This window comes from Mobula hypostoma, chromosome 11 (assembly GCF_963921235.1).
Source record: "Mobula hypostoma chromosome 11, sMobHyp1.1, whole genome shotgun sequence".
Lineage (NCBI taxonomy): Eukaryota > Metazoa > Chordata > Chondrichthyes > Myliobatiformes > Myliobatidae > Mobula > Mobula hypostoma.
The window spans coordinates 100195484-100218769 of NC_086107.1; the positions used below are offsets into that span (position 1 = coordinate 100195484).

Sequence of the window (23286 nt, forward strand, 5' to 3'; positions counted from 1 at the left end):
CCTATATAGACCAATATAGCAAAAACAAAGTAACTGAAACAATGGAGTTGAGTCCCTCCAGGAGATAGAATGAGTTGAAGTATAGGTGAGATGGCTGAGAGAGTCCCTGGGCTTGTAATGGATTTTGACTGCTGATCTATTGCCACATGAAAATCTACAGCCATAGCAATGCAGTTCTGAATTTCTGCATGTGCATGAAGTAGCACCCAAACAATTGTCTTTGTACTAAAAAGGGTTAAGGAGGCCTGAATAGGTCTGAAACTAGGACTTGATCACTTATCCCACAGATATGCTTGATGGTAGAGGTTTCAAGGGTCTCCACATCAGCATCCTGGGGTCAGTTTGGACAAAAAACAGCTGGACTAGCCACAGATACTATGGCTGCAAGGTCACTTCCAAAACTTGGTATCATACAGCAACTGATTAACTTTCATGCATCTTAAACTTTTCACTGTCTGGAAGGCACATAACAGGATTGTGAAGGATTACTACCCATTTGTCTGGCGTACAGTTGCAACAGCATGGAGAAATCTGACACTATTCGAATGCTTAGGAATGTAAAAAGCTGCAGGGAGTAATGGATTCAGCACAATACATTACATGTACATCCCTGCCCACCATCAGTAGTATCTACAGGAGGTGCTACCTTGAGACACATCCATCATCAAAGATCACCACCATCTGGGCCATGCCAGCTTCTCGCAGCTTCCATTGGGCAGGAGACAAAGAAGCCTGAAGTCCCACGCCACAAGGTTCAAAAACAGCTACTTCCTTTCAACCATTTGGTTTTTGAAACAACTGGCACAACCCTAATTACTACAGTTTGTGTTTAATTTGCTTTTCTTGTGAATGCTGCCTATACAGTGCCTTGTCAAAGTATTCTGCCCACAATCCTTTGTTCAAAAATGAATATTACAACCAGGGATGTTTATCGATTTTAACTGATTTTTTATTTATGAATCATATGCCCACTTTTTTCACAGTAGACTCCCAAAAAATAGGGAAAATTTTGAAGCATGAAAAACTAAAAATTCAAAACCTGAAATGTCAGCCATTCAAAGGTATTCACCCCACCTTTGCTCAGTACTTAGTTGAGTCACCTCTCACAGCTATTGCGGCCAGTAGTCTTTGTGGATAAAACTCCATTAGCTTTGCCCAATGTGATGGAGCAAAATTGATCAAGCTGAGTCAGGTTAGTTGGGGATTGACAGGAGACAGCAATCTTGAGGTCTTGTCAGAGATGTTCAGTCAGGTTAAAGTCAGGACTCTGAATCACTCAAGGACATCAGATTTCTTCATTTCAAGCCAATTCATATTGCTCTGGCAGTGCGTTTTGGGTTGTTGTCCTACTGAAAGATGAACTTCCTCCCCGGTTTTAAGATTTCTGGCTAAGATCCTGGTTTTTATCCAGGATCTTCCTGTATTTAGCAGCATTCATCTTCCCATCAACCCTGACCAGATTTCCAGTCCCTGCTGCTGAAAAGCATCCAGATAGCATGATGCTACCTCCATCATACTTTATGTAGCAATGATGTTACTTGGCTGGTGAGCGGTATTAGATTTATGCTACATGTACAGCTTAGCGTTGAGACCAAAAAGTTCAATTTTAGTCTCATCTGACCCCAAGACCTTTCTCCACGTCTTTACAGTATCTTCTAAGTGACGCTTTGCAAGTCTTTGCAGACATGGATAGGCTTTTTTTTTTAAAGCCAGGGCTTCTTCCTTGCCACTCTTCCACAAATACCGTTTTTTGTGCAAGGCCTTAGTTTGTGGAGCCATGAACTTCATCTCCAGTTGCAGCCACTGACTTCTGCAGCTCACTCAAAGTGACCGTTGGCATCACAGTAATCAATTTTACAAATGCAATTATTCTCCGGCAACTAATTTACAGAGGCGGCCTGATCTAGGCAGTGTGGAGGTAGTTTAATATTTTTTCCACTTTTTCATGATGGACTGCACTGAACTCAAGAGATAAGTTCAGTGCCTTTGAGATAGTCTTGTACCCTTCCCCAGATCTGTGCTGCTTTATTATCATTTCCCTGATATGCCTTGAATGCTCATTTGTCTTCATTTTGATTTGGTCTATTGAAAATCTACCGTACTGTTGGACCTTCCAGAGAGAAGGGGGTATTTATTATGAGTTCATTGGAAACAGGTCGAGTTGGATGAGTTGGATGGATTGGATGAGTTGGATGGATTGGATGAGTTGGATGGATTGGATGAGTTGGATGGATTGGATGAGTTGGATGGATTGGATGAGTTGGATGGATTGGATGAGTTGGATGGATTGGATGAGTTGGATGGATTGGATGAGTTGGATGGATTGGATGAGTTGGATGGATTGGATGAGTTGGATGGATTGGATGAGTTGGATGGATTGGATGAGTTGGATGGATTGGATGAGTTGGATGGATTGGATGAGTTGGATGGATTGGATGAGTTGGATGGATTGGATGAGTTGGATGGATTGGATGAGTTGGATGGATTGGATGAGTTGGACGGATTGGATGAGTTGGACGGATTGGATGAGTTGGACGGATTGGATGAGTTGGACGGATTGGATGAGTTGGACGGATTGGATGAGTTGGACGGATTGGATGAGTTGGACGGATTGGATGAGTTGGACGGATTGGATGAGTTGGACGGATTGGATGAGTTGGACGGATTGGATGAGTTGGACGGATTGGATGAGTTGGACGGATTGGATGAGTCGGACGAATCGGATGAATTGGTAGAAAAGTTACGAAGGGGATGAATTGGATGAATCGGATGAATTGGTAGAAAAGTTACGAAGGGGATGAATTGGATGAGTTGGACGAATCGGATGAATTGGTGGTAGAAAAGTTACGAAGGGGATGAATACTTTTCAGCCTCACAATTTAGGTTTTTAATTTTTAATAAATCGTTGACAGGTTTTGGAATTCTCCTTTTGATTTGACATGACGCACAATGTTTTATAGATTAGCTCAAAAATCCTATTTCAATATATTTTAAATTTAGAAGACTTAAAAGTAGTTTTGGGGCCGAATACTTTTTCAAGCCACTGTATGTGTATCTGTTATGCTGCTGCAGTTTTTTTCCCACTCTTTTGGCACATTATCTCCCACTTGATGATCCGTTTCCTCCATCAGTGCTTCATCGTGACCACAGACTGCAGTGTGCCAATTGCACTATAGCTGCTTGCCTCTGCTACTCTGACAACACCAAACCTGCATCTTCTGAATCAAAATTAGATTTAATACCACTGGAATAATATTGTGAAATGTTGTTTTGCAGCAGCAGAACATTGACAGTAATATGCATCCGTTAGTCTCATGAGACCATGGATTTGCGCCTTGGAAGGTTTCCAGGGTGCAGGCCTGGGCAAGGTTGTATGGAAGACAGGCAGTTGCCCATGCTGCAAGTCTCCCCTCTCCACACCACTGATGTTGTCCAAGGGAAGGGCACTAGGGCCGATACAGCTTGGCACCGGTGTCATCGCAGAGCAATGTGTGGTTAAGTGCCTTGCTCAAGGACACACACACGTTCCCTCAGCTGAGGCTCAAACTAGCGACCTTCAGATCACTAGACCGATGCCTTAACACTTAGCCACGCGCCAACATGCAGAACATAATAAAAAATATATACAAATTACAATGAGAAATACATTAAAATTTTTAAAATTCAATATGTAGTGCAACAAGGAAACAAAAAAGAAAAAAAAAGTGAGATTGTGTACATTGGTTCATTGTCCATTCAGAAATCTGTCGGTGGAGAAGAAGCTATTCCTAAAACGTTGAGTGTGTGCCTTCAGGTTCCTGTACCACCTCCTTAATGGTAGCAATGAGAAGAGGGCATGTTCTGGGTGATGGAGGTCCTTAATGATGGATACCACCTTTCTGAGGCATCATCTTTTGAAGATGCTGGGAGACTATTGCCCGTGATGGAGCTGGCTGAGCTTGGAAGTTTCTGCAGCTTTTTCTGATCCTGTGCAGTGGCCCCTCCAGATGCAACCAGTTAGAATGCCACAAGAAAGCAGCATCCACCATCAAGGATCCCTGCTGTCCAGGCTGTGCTCTCTTCTCGCTGCTGCCATCTGGAAGGAGGTACATGAGCCTTGGGTCCCACACCACCCTGGTTCAGAGACAGTGATTACCATATGTTCCTGAGATAAATTCACTCATCTCAACACTGAATTGATTTCACAACTATGAACTCACTTTCAAGGACTACACACCTTGTCCTCAGTACGTTTTATTTAATTATTTATTTTTGTATTTGCCAGTTTGTCTTTTGCACGTTAGATATTTGTCAATCTTAGCATAGTTTTTCATTATTTCTATTGTATTTTCTCCTACTGTGAATTTTAAAAGTTCCATGGATACAGGGAGGTCAAAAATCACCACTAACAAAGTTAACAAAATCTCTGCACTCTCAGTTTTGCATTTGCTTACAAGTTACGGTTTTTGGTAGTAAGAACTATATCTAGGTCTGCATTAGGATTGGCTCCCTTTCACATACACAGCTTTTGTCACCTAATTTGGCTATGTATGTCACCCAGTGTATTTTAAATTGCCACACTACACCATTGCTGTCAAATGCTACAATTACCTGTTTATGCATAAATAAGTGGGTTGAATGTGACTTTTCATTGTCTTTTGTATAATACAATTCTAGTTGACTGACTCAAAGAAGCGCCAGGATGATGGCTTGGTATCGTTGGAATATGCAGAGGAAGCTAAGAAGAAGCTACAGAAAGACATTGAGCTCTTAACTCAGCACTTTGAAGAGAAAGCATCAGCCTATGATAAATTGGAAAAGACTAAGAACCGTCTGCAGCAGGAGTTGGATGATATAGTTGTGGGCCTGGACCACCAACGGCAGATTGTTTCCAATCTTGAAAAGAAACAGAAGAAATTTGATCAGGTGAGTGAGAGATCCGAAGCACATGAATTGATTTTAAACCATTCAGAGCTTGCTACTTATTCTAAAACATTAAATGGTTAAGGAGAAAATGGAGGATTCAAAAATAATTAGTTCAAATTTTAAGAGCAAAACCAGTAAATTAAATTACTAGAAAATAAAAATTTATTGCATCATAGAGGCTTAATGGGTTGGGTGGGTGGGTTGAGAATTGGTGAGTTACATTTAACATGTTTTGTTTGCCACACCTTGAAATTTGTTCACATTTGGGTTAACCCAAAAATACTCGGGTACTACATGAGCACTGCAATTATCCTTTAACAGAGCTTTAGTGAAATCACTGTTAAATAGGTCATTTTTTTTTTACACTGTTTTAGTTGCTGGCTGAGGAAAAGAACGTTTCCTTAAAGAACGCGGAGGAGCGGGATCGTGCACAGGCTGAAGCACGCGAGAAGGAGACTAAGGCCCTGTCACTGACCCGTGCCCTAGAGGAGGCAATGGAACATAAGGAAGAGATGGAGAAAATGAATAAGCTGCTGCGTGCAGAGATGGAAGACCTTGTCAGCTCCAAGGATGATGCAGGAAAGAATGTAAGTAGTGGGCCCATGTAGTAAATTGCAACTGTCCTTTACTTTTCCTCATTCTTTGGTGGATGTGGCTCAGCTGACCTCCAATACCTTATGTCAGGCAGTTTATTAAAGACTTCACAAGCAAGTCTGATCATCCTGCATTATGTATTTATGCACGATTTCTGTCAGCAATTGCTTGACAAGGATGAAGGTCAGCATTCCTGCAGCCTATTGCTGCTACCAGGATCCATTTGTTTAGTGCAAATCTAAAATTTATTCTGCTTTTAGTTACCAACCTACTCAAAGTTCTTTATCAACAATTTGAATATATATCAATTAATGCTCTGTATAAAACTACTGGATAATTTACTCTTTTTTTGGGGTGGGGGCAGTATGTTTTTCTCCATGCTTTGCTGGAATACTGATCCATAAATTCAGTGGTTAGTTCTCTGTAGTGGAGACAATTTTAGTGATAATTGGCCATAGTGGTGTGTTCAAAGGATGTGAGTATTGCTGACAGGCACTGTGGTTTGTTTGCAGGTACATGAGTTGGAAAAGTCAAAACGTGCTCTGGAGCAGCAGGTGGAAGAGATGAAGACTCAGTTGGAAGAGCTGGAGGATGAGCTCCAGGCCACTGAAGACGCTAAGTTACGTCTGGAAGTAAATCTGCAAGCCGCGAAGGCTCAGTTTGATAGGGACCTGTTGGGCAAGGATGAACAAAGTGAAGAAAAGAGGAGACAACTGATTAAGCAGGCAAGTATGATTTTACCGATATATTGGACTGAACATCATGAATCCTAATTATCGGTAAAGGATTAACATGTTAACTGGTTTGCTTTGCTGGGAGGAATGGACAAAGCAACACCAAGTTTACAAAATTATGAACATTTATAAAACTGCCCCAGGCTATCCTGTAATGAATAGTTCAAACCTAGAACTCCCATCATATACCATGATGGTTGATGAAAGGTTAGCCAACACTTGTGTTTGAGTAAGCAGTGAGGGAAGGCAAATGAAACAGCCGCACAATTAGATCTTCTGCATTGAAAGTGATTGTGCTAACTAGTTCTTAAGTATCATGTTTTTTGGGCCAACTCTGGTTATTTTGAGAAACTTTCTGTCAGTTTAAAGAAAGCCATTTAGGTTTGATTGCAACACACCTTTTAATGCTGTTTTAATAATAATATTTTTAATTGCTGTTCCCATGTTCCAGGTTCGTGAAATGGAGGCAGAACTGGAAGATGAGCGAAAGCAACGGTCCTCGGCTGTTACTGCCAAGAAAAAGTTGGAGATGGATTTCAAGGATTTGGAGGGACAAATTGAAGCTTCAAACAAGAGCCGTGATGAAGCCATAAAGCAACTTCGCAAACTGCAGGTGAGCAATAACAAGAATTACGGGCTAAAGTACTCAGGCAAGTCCCTGAGGCCCGATTACTGATGTTTATGGAGCATTTGAAGGAAATTCAAACTTTATTCCATTTCCTACAGCTGGAACCTTGTGCTTTGCTAGATGTAAAAATCAAGTGCTGATTCAAATTTGATATAATGTAGCAATGTCTGACAGCTACCATTTAGATGTACAGTCTCTTATTTGGGACAACTCTTAAAGAGCAAAAACTAATCGATAAAAGTAGCCAGGATTCTCTTTATTTGGGAAACTACACCCCTTAATTGGGACAGGAGACTGTTGCTGAAGTTTCTGTCTAGCGTCAGTCGTGTGCACTTGTGTGGCCATTGGAGACTACACCATGCTTAGATCAAACAGATTTTAAAAAGCATTAGTTGCACGTGTTTATTTTCAAAAAGCAGTGATTTTTTTCACTGATAATTGGTGAGAAATATGCAAAAGACAATTTGGAGTTGTTCTGCTCACTATAGTTTCAAGCATTCAGGCTTAGAGATGCCAGAATCAGCTGGGAGTGAAATTAAGTGATTGCACTGCTTCAAGTTAGGAACTATGAAAAATTTGAAGGTATTGACAATCATCTTGAATATTACAATGAAAATGAAGATTGTATGATGTAATCATTGAAAGTAGTCCATTATCTGGATGAGTTCCTCTGTCAATAACTGTTAGGAGCTACAGTTTTATAGTACTGTAGTACAGGGCTGTAGTATTGGTGATCTAATTTGTTCTGTATTTCCATTTAAATGTGTAATTTGTTACTCAGTTCAATGGTAGTTTGTCTTTTTTTTAAAGTTTTAATATTTCCATGAAATTTAGCTAATTGGGGCAACCACATAATTGGGCCAAAATCTACTATCCCAATTAACCAGAATCCCACTATATTTAGAATGCAGCATAGGTTTGAATTAATATTTCACTGATAATTTGTACACAACAGAATTCAATTAGAGACTGATTCAGTCAATGGTTTGGATCAGATAGTGATATTTGAATCAGCTTCAGTTTTAAAAACTATTTTAGTTAAGAATGCTCAAGCTAAAAATTATTGTATCCTAATTTAGCACTGATATTTGAAGACTTAGGCATAACCTGCAGAGATTGTATTTTGTGTCATTTATCAAATTCTTCAATCAAACAAAATCCAGCTGCTTTCTGTTTGATGGGAAGGAATCAGTGCCTCAGTTATGCCTGTTAATTAACTTGCTAATTAAAATGTAGGGTCTATAATTAGAGAGAATGAGACTTGGGAAGTTCTTGCCTGAAACTCTTTAATTGGCAAATTATCATTGCTCTTGGACAACATGCCATCTATTAGTATTAGTAAGCTCCAAAGGTGACAATAATAACTTTGCTTAAGGTACATATTTAACCTCTCATTTCCTACTAAATATTGGTACAGAAAGAGCACATTCCTGTTGTGCCAGCTGAAAAACGTAACCACTCCTAAATGGTAATACTGTTCCATTTATTTTTGCTTTAAGAAACCCCTGCTGCAGCAAAAGTTACATTGCTCTCGTCAGCCCCTCATTTATTGATGGGGTATCGTTTAGGTATCTTACATTAATTTTTACACAGTCCCTGTACTGGCACCCATATGATTGGTGCTAGAATCTCTCATGCTACTCAACATTATGCACACTAGGAACCAAGATGTTGCTTAGCCACCAGCTAAATTCAAAAGAACATTGAGCTCCATGCACATTAAGATTAAATGCAGTGCTTAGACACTCAGTCTAATCTGTCAGATCCAGTGTTGTATTATACATATCCCACACACTTGAACATTGGAACATTTATTTGTATTGCCTTTGCCACATACAGGCTCAGCTGAAAGACTACCTTCGTGAACTGGATGATGCTCGCAGCTCTCGAGAGGACATTCTGACCCAGTCTAAAGAAACTGAGAAGAAACTGAAGCAACTGGAGGCAGAAATGATTCAGTTGCAGGAGGTATGACAAAAAATAAGTCTTGAAATTAATACAGAAGGTATTTTATGAAATACTATGGGCAGATATTGAATCCAATAGTTTGGTTCTTAAGCAATTGTTCCTTACTAATGTTGATTGAAACGTGAAAGCCACAGTATTCCTCTTTACTACCTGGATTGGGCCTGTTGTGAATTCTAATAAATAATTCAAAACAACACACACAAAATGCTGGAGAAACTCAGCAGGCCAGACGCCATGGAAAAGAGTAAATAGTTTACATTTTGGGCCAAGACCCTTCTTCAGGACTGGAAAGGAAGGGGAAAGGTCAGAGTAAGAAGGTGGGGGGAGGGGAGGAAGAAGTACAAGATGGCAGGTGGTAAGTGAAGTCAGCATGAGGGAAGGGCTGAAATAAAGAGCTGGGAAGTTGACTGGTGAAAGAGATAAAGGACTGGAGGAGGGGGCATCTGATGGGAGAGGGTAGAAGACCATGGAAGAAAGGGAAGAGGGAGGAGCACCAGAGGGAGGTAATGGGTAGGTAAGGAGATATGGTGAGAGGGGGAAACAGGAACGGGGAATAGTGAAGGGTGGTAATTACTGGAAGTTTGAGAAATTGATATTCATGCCATTAGGTTAGAGGCTACCCAGGCAGAATATACTGTAAGGTGTTGCTCTTCCGACCTGAATGTGGCCTCATTGTGGCAATAGAGGAGGCCCTGGACTGACATATTGGAATGGGAAGTAGAATTGAAATGGGTGGCTACGGGGAGATCCTGCTTTTTCTGGCGGGCAGAGCCTAGGTGCTCAGCTATTTTCCATCAAATAAACCTGTAAACTTCACTTACTGTCCTTCCCACCCTGTGCAAAAACTGTCTACTTGACATTTAGTGCAAAAATGCATTGAATTCATTTGTATATGTACCATGAACTTACTGTGAGGACAGTATTTTGTTTATACATGAAATGCCAACATTTGCTTAGCAGCTAGATAGATTTATATCCAAACGCCTACACAATAATAATCTGCTTAATAGTGAATGATCTAAACAAAGTTTAATCTGTAATTTTGAAAATGTAGATATTTTCACTGTCATTGGGTTAAATGATATGAAAATGTATTTTCTAATTATAAGTAGCAGGAATTTATGTAGCAAAAAGCCCCATGCGTTTTCACAAGGGTATTGTGGATTTTAAGTGGATTTAATACAGCAATTAGAAATGCTTGGTCAAACATTATTGTAAGAATGTTGGATTTAGGAAATATTCATGAGCTATAGGTCTTCATCAGCTTAACATATTGCTACCAGTGACAAGATTAAATTTAGATATGCAAAGGAAGCTAGATTTGGGAGAGGGCCAGTATGAGAGGGTTTAAATCTGATGTATGTGGCACTGATAGATGGACAAGGCAGCGAGGAATCTGAAAATGGTGAGGATTTTAAATTACAGTAATTAGGGCTTAAGCTTAGGTAGTAAGTATGGGGCGATGGGTTGAGTCATCTGTGGTGTTAGGGCTAGGCTTTGGATAACCAAGGCAGGCCAGGTGTGCTTTGGATCTAGAGGTGGTGAAAGTATGGGTGATGGTTGTGAAATTTGATAAGTTGAGCCTGGTCAAGTCAGACATAATAGATTAAAATTGGTGATGTAAGTGATAATGCAGGTATACTGTCCAAAGACGCAAAATCAACTATGTCACCAAAGCAATATTTATTTTATTTACTAAGATACAGTGCAGAATTGATCCTTCCAGCCCTTCAAACCGTGCCACCCAGCAATCCCCAATCTAACCCGAGCTTAATCATGGGACAGTTTACAATAACCAATTAACCTATCAACTGCTACGTCTTTCCACTGTGGGAAGAAACCCAGGTGGTCACAGGGAGAACGTACAAACTCCTTACACCAGAGGGAACTGAACCCGGGTCGCCTGTACTGTAAAGTGTTGTGCTCACCACTACACTACCATGCTGCAGTCCCATTTTCTGTTTATTTTTTAAATTTCACTTGATATTTAAATTTTATTTAAGTTAAATCTGGGTTACTGGTACTGTATAGTATTGTGCTGGCTACTATGCCACCCCTGTATCTGAGATGTTGTGAAGGTCTTTTTTCATAGTCATATTATTGATCCCGTGGGAAATTGGTTTTCGTTACAGTTGCACCATAAATAATAAAAGAACCATAACTAGTTAAATAGTAATATGTAAGTTATGCCAGTAAATTATGAAATAAGTCCAGGACCAGCCTATTGGCTCAGGGTGTCTGACCCTCCAGGAGAGGAATTGTAAAGTTTGATGGCCACAGGCAGGAATGACTTCCTATGATGCTCTGTGCTGCATCTCGGTGGAATGAGTCTCTGGCTGAATGTACTCTTGTGCCCACCCAGTACATTATGTAGTGGATGGGAGACATTGACCAAGATGGCATGCAACTTAGACAGCATCCTCTTTTCAGACACCACCGTCAGAGAGTCCAGTTCCATTCCCACAACATCACTGGCCTTACGAATGAGTTTGTTGTTTCAGTTGGTGTCTGCTACCTTCAGCCTGCTGCCCCAGTACACAACAGCAAACATGATCACACTGGCCACCACAGACTCGTAGAACATCCTCAGCATCGTTCGGCAGATGTTAAAGGACCAGGAAATAGAGACAGCTCTGACCCTTCTTGTAGATAGCATCAGTGTTCTTTGACCAGTCCAGTTTATTGTCAATTCGTATCCCCAGGTATTTGTAATCCTCCACCATGTCCACACTGACCCCCTGGATGGAAATAGGGGTCACCGGTACCTTAGCTGTCCTCAGGTCTACCACTAGTTCCTTAGTCTTTTTCACATTAAGCTGCAGATAATTCTGCTCACACCATGTGACAGTTTCCTACCATATAATAATAAAAAATATTTTTTATATAACATAAATCACTAAGTAGATCTTTAATGAGGAAAAAAAATCAAAGACTTCATTCAACTGAACCTCTAACTTGATTACTAAACTAGTTTGTCCCACTTTATATTCTACATGGTGCACTATTCGTGCAAATAGATTGTGCCTTGCCCTTATAACATCTTGCCTGGTGTGTGTATTAAATAGTACAGTGAAATGCAGCGTAAGAATACCTCAGCTTAATTGCAAGCCCATAGTGGTGGCTGGAGCTGACAGACTGAGAAAATCTGTACACCACAAGGAAACATGAATCTTGCTTGTGAAGGATACCTTTATGATGTGCATTTCAGCTTAATTTTAAATGTAAATTTATGCAAGTCACATGAATAGTTGTATATTAGCTAACAGCAAGAATATTTTTTGATTTAATTAAATAGGAGCTTGCTGCAGCTGAGCGTGCCAAACGTCAGATACAACAGGAAAGAGATGAACTAGCTGAAGAGATTGCAAGCAACAGTTCTGGAAGGTATGCACTTTTTTAAAATGAAGCTTTACTCTTTTACTTTTATTCTTTCTGTAGAATTAGTGTCGCTGACTCGGCCAACTTTCATTCCTCTTTCTCTAATTGCTCTTGAAAATATTAGCAAGATACTCACTCAGTCCTTTTATGGTAGGGAGTTCCGGAATCTTCATACTTACCCATCAAGATGGTTTGTTACTTGGGGGAACAGGTGGTAAAATTTCCACATACTTTTGTTTTTGCTCTTGATGGTTGGGGTGTGGATTTAGTAGGTGCTTTCAAATACAGAGCAGTAACATCACTAGTGGAGGGTATAGGAGTCACATTCACCTGGTTTCTAGTGGAGGGTATAGGAGTCACATTCACCTGGTTTCTTAAATTTGTTAAAGCTGCATTCCACTAAGCAAATGGAGATTATCACAATCTTGAGTTGGCTTACTGGATGCTAAACAAATGGAGAATTAGGTAGTGATCTTACCTCACTGACACTCTGTTGCTACTACTGTGGTTAATTGACTGCCCCAGTTAATTTTCTTATAATAGCTTCCCTCAACAACTGGAGTGTTGAATGTGAGATTTCCAGTAATCAGGACGTCTTCAAAAGGAGAGGGTAATTTAATTCTCTTAGAGTGGTCATTACCAGGTATTGGTGTGACATAACCGTCACTCTCTGCTTTTCAGACCAAATTTGAATTTTCTCCATGCCTTTTAATGTACATGTGGTATTTACTAGGTATTTCCTTGGTAACTTTCTCATTAGGATGAAAAGAGAGGAGCGGCTTTGAGTGATGGGTTAGAACTATGATTACTCTAAAAGATAGGATAATGGTGTCCTCTGGGACTAGTAAATCTGCAGTCTTTCAAGATACTGTCTTGATCTAAGTAGAACCTGGAGATGTAGACTTTATTTCAGGTTGTTGAAGTTTTCCTCTATTAGCAATCTTGATTATACAGATGCTAGTGTATTTCGTATGTGGTTTGAACATCTTGTATTTCGCAATGAACCCTTGCTAATCTATGTGTCATTGATCAAGGAATTTAGCATTTATTCACCTGTGAATGGCAGCAGACTCTCGTCTTTAGCTGCTTGGCTGTCATGGAAAGCCAGTGAGGCAAATGTAGCACATAAGCAGGAAAGCACAGGTAATTGCATTCACTTAAGTACTGCAACTTATCCTTGCATAACTCAAAAATAATTAAAAGTTCCATGCAGGTAGCTAGGATCAGGATTGAAAATTGATGTCCTGGACTAAGCATGAGTTAGTTTGTGAGGAAAATGATGAGTTTGGTTTACCTGGTGGACATTTTCTGAACAGGCTGTGTTTGTTCACTGAGCATGGAAACTTACTTTTGAAGGACTTTTTTAAACCAGTCGTGGGTTTTTTTTTAATATTTAGATCTTTTGCTCTGGATGAGAAAAGACGTCTTGAGGCCAGGATTGCTCAGCTGGAAGAGGAGGTAGAAGAAGAGCAAAATAATGTTGAAATGGCTAATGATAGACTCAAGAAAGCCAACCTGCAGGTGAGCTCCTCGCCACTTAGATGTGAATTCCAATGTGCATGTCAAGCTTTCAGTGCTGAAAATCGTAAATTTCTTTCATCAGACGTGATGGAAGATTACCTCTCATTTGCTTAATCCATAAGAAATTTATTTAATTTGATTAATTATAATATGGGAATAAGTCAAGGAATGTTTGGCATGGTTTTAATACATAGGTAGTTATGTACATAATCAGTAAGTATCGCCACATTAAATTTGCTATAATAATAGACTTCTGGTTATAGTGTGGAAGCGGGCTTATCAGCCCACCTAGTCCATACTGAACATCAGGCACTTTTTTTAAACCAGTGCTGTATAAATTCTATTCTTTGCCCATCCCCAGAATCTATTCCCACCCACATCATCCCCCCCCCCGCCACCCGATCCTACACACGGGGGTGGGGTGTGGAAATTAATGCAGCTTATTTCTGAGACGAAGGAAGAAGTTGGAACGTCTGGATGGAAACCCCTGCAGTCACGAGGGGTGGGGGAGGGAAGGGGTGTCATCTCCACAAGACAGTGCCAGGTCCCTGGAGCTGTTAGGCACCTTTCCATATGCCACTGTGCCATCACAAATTCATTCTCTTCGTTGTGAATTGAGCTTGATTTTACTCTACCTCATAACTTGCAATGAGTTCCCAGAATGTCTGAACTTCAGATTAATTCACTAATGTAAAAAATTTATTTATGCTGAGTAGCACTTCACTTTATAGTTGTGTATGGATTGCACAGTCAAGCAGGCACGGTAAAACTCAGTGCTAAAAAAATTTGCAATCTTTGTGTTTACCATTGTATTTTTTTTAAATAATAAAGACTTCTGTTGAGAATTAGATAATGTGGTGTCCTGTAAATTCTGGTGCACTGAAACAATGTAGTTGAAGTTTCCCTATATTATGGATATATATTTGTGGAAATAGTTCACAAATTCTGTTGTGAAGGTTAGTCAAAGAAGCTGTACTTAAAGCTAAAATTATTTTATTCTCCTATTAATTTGTTGAACAGGTTGATCAATTAAATGCAGATCTGTCTGCTGAACGCAGCAATGCCCAGAAGGCAGAAAATGCTCGCCAGCAAGTTGATCGTCAGAACAAGGAGCTGAAAGCCAAGTTGCAGGAGATGGAAAATGCTGTCAGATCCAAGTACAAGGCAAACCTTACAGCACTGGAGGCGAAGGTCACTCAGTTAGAGGAACAACTTGATGCAGAAACAAGGTACAAAAAATTATGTCTTTTTTTTAAAGTAAGTGAAATATTTGAAGGTAAATAAAGCCCATAATCTAGTCCAACTACAGATAGCCTCAGTCTACAAGATGGTGTTGAGAAAATGTTGATCTTATTGTAGTAGAGCAAGTTTAACATAGTTGTGGAAATGGGTGAAGGTTTTAAAGGCAAGAATTGATTTAGCAAAAGTAGACTAGAAACAGCGATTTCTGTACTTCAGAATTCTTACAGCAAGAAGCATCTAAAAAACAAGATTCGGCAGTTTCAAGGTAACAAAGGGGCAAGAGTCCTGCCAGACCGCGAACCTCTGAATAAAGAGGTTGCAGGAGGGTAGGATGGGGTAAAAGAAAATTGCTTGAAATGCCAGAGTTTTACAGAAAGCCTAGCAAATAGAAAATGTAGTGAAATTAAAAGAGAAATTGGGAAAATACAGAGACAATATGAAAAATTGCAAAGAGAATAACTTGGGAATGAGTTGGGCCTACAGGGTCTTTTAAGATAACCTATATGGAAATTGAAGATAGTTATAAATGAAATTATATAGCCATCTTAACAGTAAGAGGGGGATGATGGCAATATTGTAGTTAAGGAGGACCAGTGGACTATTGGATGCTGTAACATTTGTAAAGGTGGATAAATCGTCAGACCCAATTAAATGGGCTGTCAATGGAAACAGAAGGGAATTGTGGAGATTCTGACCATCATTCCTAAAGTTCAGAAGGATTAAGAAACGGTGATTAACACAACTGCTAATATTGTGCTTGACATAAATTAATTGAGGACATTTAGCAGAGATTTGTTATGGGAATGTTGTATCTAACTAATGATTGCATTTTTTTAAGAGCCAACGAGAAGGGTCTATGCGGGTAGTGTGTTAAATGTAGTCTACGTGAATTTCAGCAAGCCATTTGACAAGGTCCTACATAGGAAACTGGTCAGAAAAAAATGCCTGTAAGATCAAAGGGAATAAATAAGTGGGTTGGATCTGAAGTTAATGGTAGTGGTTGGTGGGAACTAATACTTAGTCCTTTGCTCTTTTTTGTAATGTTAAGATTTAAATTGGAAGCATTATGAAAGCTTGCAGATGGTACAAGAAATAGCCAGATAGTTGACAGTAAAATGAAAAGCTTTAGATGCAGAAAGATGAGAATTTATTATTGTCATGTATCAAGGTACAGTGAAAAATTGTTTTGCATGCTTTCCATCTAAATCAATTTCATTACAATAGTGCGATGAGATAGTACCACGAGTTGCATTCATGTTAGATGTGTGGTATGTTGAGCAAAAAAAGGAAGGTGAAATTGAATCCAGAGAGGTTTGAAATGGTGAATTGGGCAAGTGAAACAAGGTAAAGGAGTATATGATAGACAGGATATTCAATGGTAAAATAAACTTGGCCTGAATGCTCACGAATTCATAAGCATAATACTGGTCAACATGTACAGTAGGTTGAAAAAAACTTTATGGGATTATTTCCTTCATTATTCAAAGCATAAAATATAACAGCAGAGAGGTTATGCTGGAGCTGTGTACAATGTTAGACCACATCTTGAGCACTGTGTCCAATTCTCATCACCAATCTCACAGAGAGGATGTGATTGTCTGGAGTGTGCAGAGGAGGTTTTCAGCAGTGTCAGGATTGGAAAATAGTTGCTATAATAAAGGTTGAATAGGTTAGGACTTTGTTCCCTGGAGCATAGGACAATGAATGAAGCTTTGATAGAGGTGTACAAAATTATGAGCAGGGTAATCACAAGCAGGCTTTTTCCATTGAGTTTGGGTGAGACTAGAACTAGAGGTCATAGGTTAATGTTGAAAGGTGAAATACTGAATGTGATCTACTCCATTCAGAGGGTGGTGTGCGTGTGAAATGAACTGCAGGCGGAAGTGGTTGTAACACTAAAGTTTTGATAAATACATGGATTGGTGGGCTATGGTCCAGGTGTGGGTCGATGGGACTACGCAGAAAAACAATTTGGCACAAGTAGATGGGATGAATAACAGTTGGGCACAATTTAGGTGGGCCGCAGGACCAGTTTCTGTGCTGTAGTACTCTGACTCTAAGGAAAGAATGGAATATAGGCTCTTCTAATTTGAAATTGAGGTTCAGGTGAGATTTAACTAAGGTGTATAAAATTTGAGGGAGTCTAGATAACATATAAAAGCAACCACATCAGAGGGCAATGACTTAGAGTAATAGCCAGAAAGATTAAACTGGAGATGAAGTTTTTCATCCAGAAAATAGTCAGGGTTTGGAGCTCTCTCTGTTAAAGGTGTTATAGACAGAAATCACCATCGCATTCTAAAATTGTGTGCTGTCACTGTGGAGCAGATCCATGTAGTGTAGAAAGGTCCTTGGTTTAATATCTATTAGTTAACATAGCTGGGTTAGAATTTGGCCATTACTAAGAGTGAGAAAGACATTATTAACAGGCAATGCACCTTTGATTGTTCTGAGTCAATGAACTCAAAGCAGTGGCTCAAGAGGGTTGAGATTAATTTTAGGAGAGTTGATAGTTGAGGGAACTGTCAGATAAGCCATGGGATCTGACGCATTGCAGCACAGATTATCGTATCGGATGTGCAACAGGTTTAAGGGACTGTACAGCCTCCAGTGTAATTTTTTTTCGGTAACTCTGGGGAATTTTCAGTGACTCCACACTTAGGTAGAAATCAGCTGGGTTTACTTATTACATTCCAAAAATCTGTAGCCTTTTTTTGTTGCCAGGACTTGCGAGCATTATCCTTGTTTGAAGTGCAAGGGTTGTTGGTATCTGTTGATCTTGTAGGGCAATCACCTTGTTTGGGGAGTGGGGTTTGGGATGAACACGAATTGTAAATTAACATTCGTAATTTTGTCCAAACAGGGATAGACAAGCTGCCAGTAAACTGCTGCGTCGCTCAGAAAAGAAACTGAAAGAAGCTTTGCTGCAGATCGAAGATGAAAGACGCAATTCTGATCAATACAAAGACCAGGTCAGTTGTAAATTTTAGTGTCCCTATTAAGCAGAGTACAAGTGAACTTGTTCACCTCAGTCTCTTCGTGGCAGAGATGTGTTGTTAACCTCCAAAGATGGCTATTGCATAACTCTGCCTTGTCTCCTCTCTCCAGGATAGTGATGGTCTGAATTATTGAAAAGCCATTGTGGCTGCCTGTGGGTGGGGTATTGGTTTCTGTCACATGGAACTTAATTGTCATTAGCAGGAGTGCCACAGCAAGGATGCAAGAAGCCACCTGGCCACTAAAGGTTATTCCATTGAGACAGTTGGCAATGGGGAGAGGGGTGGGAGTTAAGGTACAGGTCAGGGACAGCAAAACATTCTGGTTTAATGCTGCCTTTGGACTTGCAAGGCATTTCTGCTTAACCAATTCTGTTGGACTTTGAAGAATGTTTTCAAACTTCTGAGGTGAAAGTTTAAGATGATACAGCTGTTTTAGGTGAGACACTGACACTGATTTGTTAACCAAGGATGGCTCTGGGCAAAGGTAATTGTACTTGGCTGGGTGATGTGTGTAGCCAGTGATGTCAAAGGCAACCATTGGGTTGAATTGGATGAGGTGTGATAGTTTCTATTATCACTTTCATGGCATTGTTTTCCATTTTATTGCCATAGGGTCTGAATCTCATGCATTTTTCACATTCAGATATTCTGGAGAGGAAAAAGGGAAAGTAGGCTGCATATGAGGTGTTAGTGTCCAGGTCCAAGGGTGTGAATGAAAAGTAACTTGGATATGGGCCAGGAACGAAGGAGAAGTAAGTGTTAATAATATAGTCAGGAGAGGGTTATATGGTCTGTTGTAGAGGTTTTTATCAGCACAGCAAGCAGGCATTCGGTAGAGGCTCACAAGCCCAAAGTACGTCACATTTTTTATACCCTTAAGATCAAAGGTAACAGTTGATACAGTACAGTTTCAATAGATGCAATATCATTTCCTTCAGTGTTTTGGGTTGATAATGCTTCCTTTGAATTACATATCTACACTGACAAACACCTCAGAATGATCAAATACCTTTGTCACAAAGTAATTCACACAAAGTCTATTAAAACTTCAAGGGCAGAAATCCCAGATGCCCAAAATTAATGTCAGGGCTGCTGCTGAGTACAGAAAAACTATTGATTTCATAGCAACATACACAAAATGTTGGAGGAACTCAGGAGGCTAGGCAGCATCTATGGGGGGAAAAAGTACAGTTGATGTTTTGGGCCGAGACCCTTCGGTCCAGCAGCTTGTACTTTTATCCGTAGATACTGCCTGGCCTACCGAGTTCCTCCAACATTTTGTGCGTATTGTTTGTATTTCCACCTTCTGCAGATTTTCTCTTGTTTGCTATTGATTTCATATATTTGCGACATTGTTTAATATGCTAAGTGACAACATCCATCTGGTCTGCTAGCTTGAACTCAGTCACAATAGTGCAAATAACTATGTCCATGTTGCCTGCTTTGATGCAAGTCCATTAACACAATCCCATTGTTTTAATGTTTGGCTCTTTCGTATGCAATATGTCTTCAGAGCAGCTTCTGCTTTTATTTCAGTGTACAAGGAAAACTGAAGGCTAATTGCAAGCTTCCTGAACTTATTTACATTACATTAAGAACTGAAGCCAAATTCTTGTTTGAATTAATCTTTGCTAAATTCAAGCAACACACACACAAAATGCTGGTGGAACGAGCAGGCCAGGCAGCATCTATAGGAAGAAGTCGAGTTGACGTTTCGGGCCGAGACCCTTCATCAGGACTAACTGAAAGAAGAGATAGTAAGAGATTTGAAAGTGGGAGGGGGAGATCTGAAATGATAGGAGAAGACAGGAGGGGGAGGGATGGAGCCAAGAGCTGGACAGGTGATAGGCAAAAGGGATATGAGAGGATCATGGGACAGGAGGCCTAGGGAGAAAGAAAGGGGGGAGGGGGAACCCAGAGGAAGATGGAGTGCAGGCAAGGAGTTATTGTGAGAGGGACACAGAGAGAAAAAGAGGAAAAAAAGGGGGGGGGGAAATAACTAAATAAAGGATGGGGTAAGAAGGGGGGAGGGGCATTAACGGAAGTTAGAGAAATCAGTGTTCGTGCCATCAGTTTGGAGGTATTCTGTCTGGGTAGCCTCCAGCCTGATGGCATGAACATTGATTTCTCTAACTCCTGTTAATGCCCCTCCTCCCCTTTTTACCCCATCCATTATTTATTATTCTTTCCTTTTTTCTCTTTTTTTTCTCTCTGTGTCCCTCTCACAATAACTGCTTGCCTGCTGTCCATCTTCCTCTGGTGCTCTCTCCCACTTTCTTTCTCCCTAGGCCTCCTGTCCCATGATCTTCTCCCTTCTCCAGCCTTCTATCCCTTTTGCCAATCAACTTTCTGGCTCTTAGCTCTATCCCTCCCCCTCCCACTTTCAAATCTCTTACTATCTCTTCTTTCAGTTAGTTCTGACGAAGGGTCTTGGCCCAAAATGTCATCTGTACTTTTTCCTATAGATGCTGCCCGGCCTGCTGCGTTCCACCAGCATTTTGTGTGTGTTGCTTGAATTTCCAGCATCTGCAGATTTCCTCGTGTTTGCTAAATTCACATAGCTCCACTGTACTTGCTAACATGATTCAGCAATTTAGTTATAATGGAATAAGGCTTGCCTTAATATGAGCTCAGAACAAATTAGATGGAGTGAGCCTGATAAAATGAGTGTTGACAAATAAGGCGACAAAATTCAAGGAAATTTCACCCATTGGCCTAGTGGGGTGGGGGGGGGGGGGGAGTAAATGGTAAAGGCACCCTGTATGTTTGGGCCAACCATTTAGCAGTCTCACTTTGGTGATGATTGAGCAGGCACAGGAAGGTAGTTCAATGAAAACAGACCTGATACTTTAAACTGACACTGTCTAGTCACTGAAGTGAATAAACTCACATGACTTCTGTTTATCCTTCAAACATTATTGCTGAAATAATTTACTTGATCGTTATCTTAGTGCCATTTGTGAAATCAGCACTCAACTATCCGCAAACTCTGCTACCATTTCTCCTCCATTGCAATAATTTTCTGTTAAAGAAATGCTGAGCTGTGAAGTCTTCTGGATTGTGGAAGCTTCTATGTAAATTTTTCTATTTCTCTAATCTCATTAACCTCCACCCAAAAGTAAATGGCATTTATGAAGCAATCTCGAATTGATGCACAAAGCTGAGGTGAAGACCGGAATTTTATCAAAGCGGTGACTCTTTAGGAGCATTTTAAAGAAAGGGGCTATGAAAGATTTTGAGAAATTTAGTGGGTGCAGGCTGAAGATTGAGATGTTGGTGATGATGTCTTGGGCGAAAAAATAAAAGCAGTGGATAATACATTCATTTGCATCCTGTTAAACTAGGTTTAATTGTCTCTTTTGAAAGTAAACCAGACTATGGAAAACTATTGTTGGGTACAGGAATAACAATTATTTTGTTACCTTTATCTTCTAGGTTGAGAAAGCCAATTCCCGTGTGAAGCAGCTGAAACGGCAACTGGAGGAGGCAGAAGAGGAAGCCCAGCGTGCCAATGCTTCCCGCAGAAAACTACAGCGAGAGCTAGAGGATACTACTGAAACTGCAGATGCAATGACCCGTGAGGTCAGCACGCTGAAGAGCAAGCTGAGGTAAGAGGGTGCTTTATCCAGAAAGAATTCACTGTGGAGATCATAAAACGTTACTGGGAATGGGCGAAGATTTTAAAACTCGCAAAGTTTAATAAATGTAATTATTACATTTATGAAATGTAACATAAATCTGATGGGGAACTCCAGACTGAGAAGGTACTCTAAGAATACATGAAATCAAGTCATCATTATAGTGACATTGTTTACTATGTTTCTTAAACCATCTTTCAAGTCTCCATGCAACATAATTTCAAAGAAAGGAGAATTAAGTCATGGTTTGCAGAATAAAGACTTTCTGGATTTCATTGGCTGTCTATGTATTTGATAAACTGAAGCACTCCCAAATGGAGAGAATTGGGTTAGCAAACCTCTCTCATAAAACCCACAAGGTTTACTGGTTTTGGTCAGGATTGAATCCTCTCTCCAGTTTGGGTGCAATTTATATAAATATGGCTTGTATGGCCTTGGTTGGCTCTGATCCAATAAAGATAATTAAAATAATTAAGGGATTAGGGGATTATATCCCAGTGATGGGATCCATAATGAAGTGCTGTTTTAGAGTTGGACCATGCCTCAGTAAAATTTTGAAGCAATCATGAGATGCTGGAAATGCAGCAACACACACAAATGCTGGGGGAGTTCAGCAAACCAGGCGGCATCTAGGAAAGTACAATCAACGTTTCAGGCCGTGATCCTTCAGCAAGACAGCTGACTTTCAGAATGTAGGCAGGCAGTTCAAAGGCTGTGAGTGGTGGAGATGGTCAGATTTGCATATCAAAAGGTGATAAATTGAAGTGAATATGTGGGGCTCAAGTACCAAATGATTGTAATCTAATTGAACAATCGAGATTTAAAGCTAAATTGACATTAACTAAATCATAAGGCTTTTAGCCCACTTAAATCCCACAATTAATAAACTGCAAGAAAACATGGAAACTATCATCCCCTCAAAGCTTATCAGAAAGCTTCAAGACCTTGGCCTCAATACCCCCTTGTTCAATTAGATCTTCGATTTCCTCACCTGCAGACTGCAGTCATTTTGGATTGACAACAGCATCTCCTCCATAATCTCCATCAGCACAGGTGCACCACAAGGCTCTGTGTTTAGACCCCTGCTCTGCTTTATTTATATTTATGACTGTGATGCTAAGCACAGCTCTAATGCCATATTCAAGTTTGCTGACAACACCACTGTCATTGGCCGAATCAAATGGGTAATGAATGACCATACTGGAGAAAGATTGAAAATCTGGCTGAGTGTTGCCACAACAGCAACAGCTCCTCACTCAATGTCGGCAAGACCAAGCAGCTGATTATTGACTTCAGGAGGAGGAAATGAGGTCTATGAGCCAGTCCACATTGGGGGAATCGGAGGCGGAGGGGGGCAGCAACTTTAACTCCTCAGTGTTAAAAATTCTGAGATCTTATCCTGAACCCACCACCTATGGACTCACTTTCAAGGACTCTTCATCTCATGTTCTCCATATTTGTTTATTTTTATTTTGTTTGCACCGTTTGTCACAAAAGCACATTAGATGTTTGTTCAACCTGATAGCTGCGGTCTTTCACTGATTCTACTGTTTCTTGGATTTACTGAGAATGCCTGCAAAAAATGTATCTCAGGGTTGTATATGGTGACGTATTTGTACTTTGATCATAAATTTACTTTGAACTTTGAATTTTGAAAATAATTGAAGGCAGGTTAGTCA

At 40.2% G+C, this 23286-nt stretch overlaps 1 protein-coding gene across 3 annotated transcripts in view; it reads left to right on the plus strand.

Annotated features, from left to right (window-relative positions):
* LOC134354008 (myosin-9-like) overlaps positions 1–23286 on the plus strand; it is a 113008-nt gene that overhangs the window by 87414 nt on the left and 2308 nt on the right. For all 3 annotated transcript variants that reach the window (XM_063062656.1, XM_063062655.1, XM_063062657.1), the window contains 10 exons: positions 4657–4905; positions 5280–5492; positions 6012–6224; positions 6685–6846; positions 8701–8829; positions 12125–12213; positions 13605–13728; positions 14749–14957; positions 17834–17942; positions 21405–21577. In XM_063062656.1, the coding sequence (XP_062918726.1) occupies positions 4657–4905; positions 5280–5492; positions 6012–6224; positions 6685–6846; positions 8701–8829; positions 12125–12213; positions 13605–13728; positions 14749–14957; positions 17834–17942; positions 21405–21577 (1670 nt within the window). The remainder of the gene's footprint in view (positions 1–4656; positions 4906–5279; positions 5493–6011; positions 6225–6684; positions 6847–8700; positions 8830–12124; positions 12214–13604; positions 13729–14748; positions 14958–17833; positions 17943–21404; positions 21578–23286) is intronic.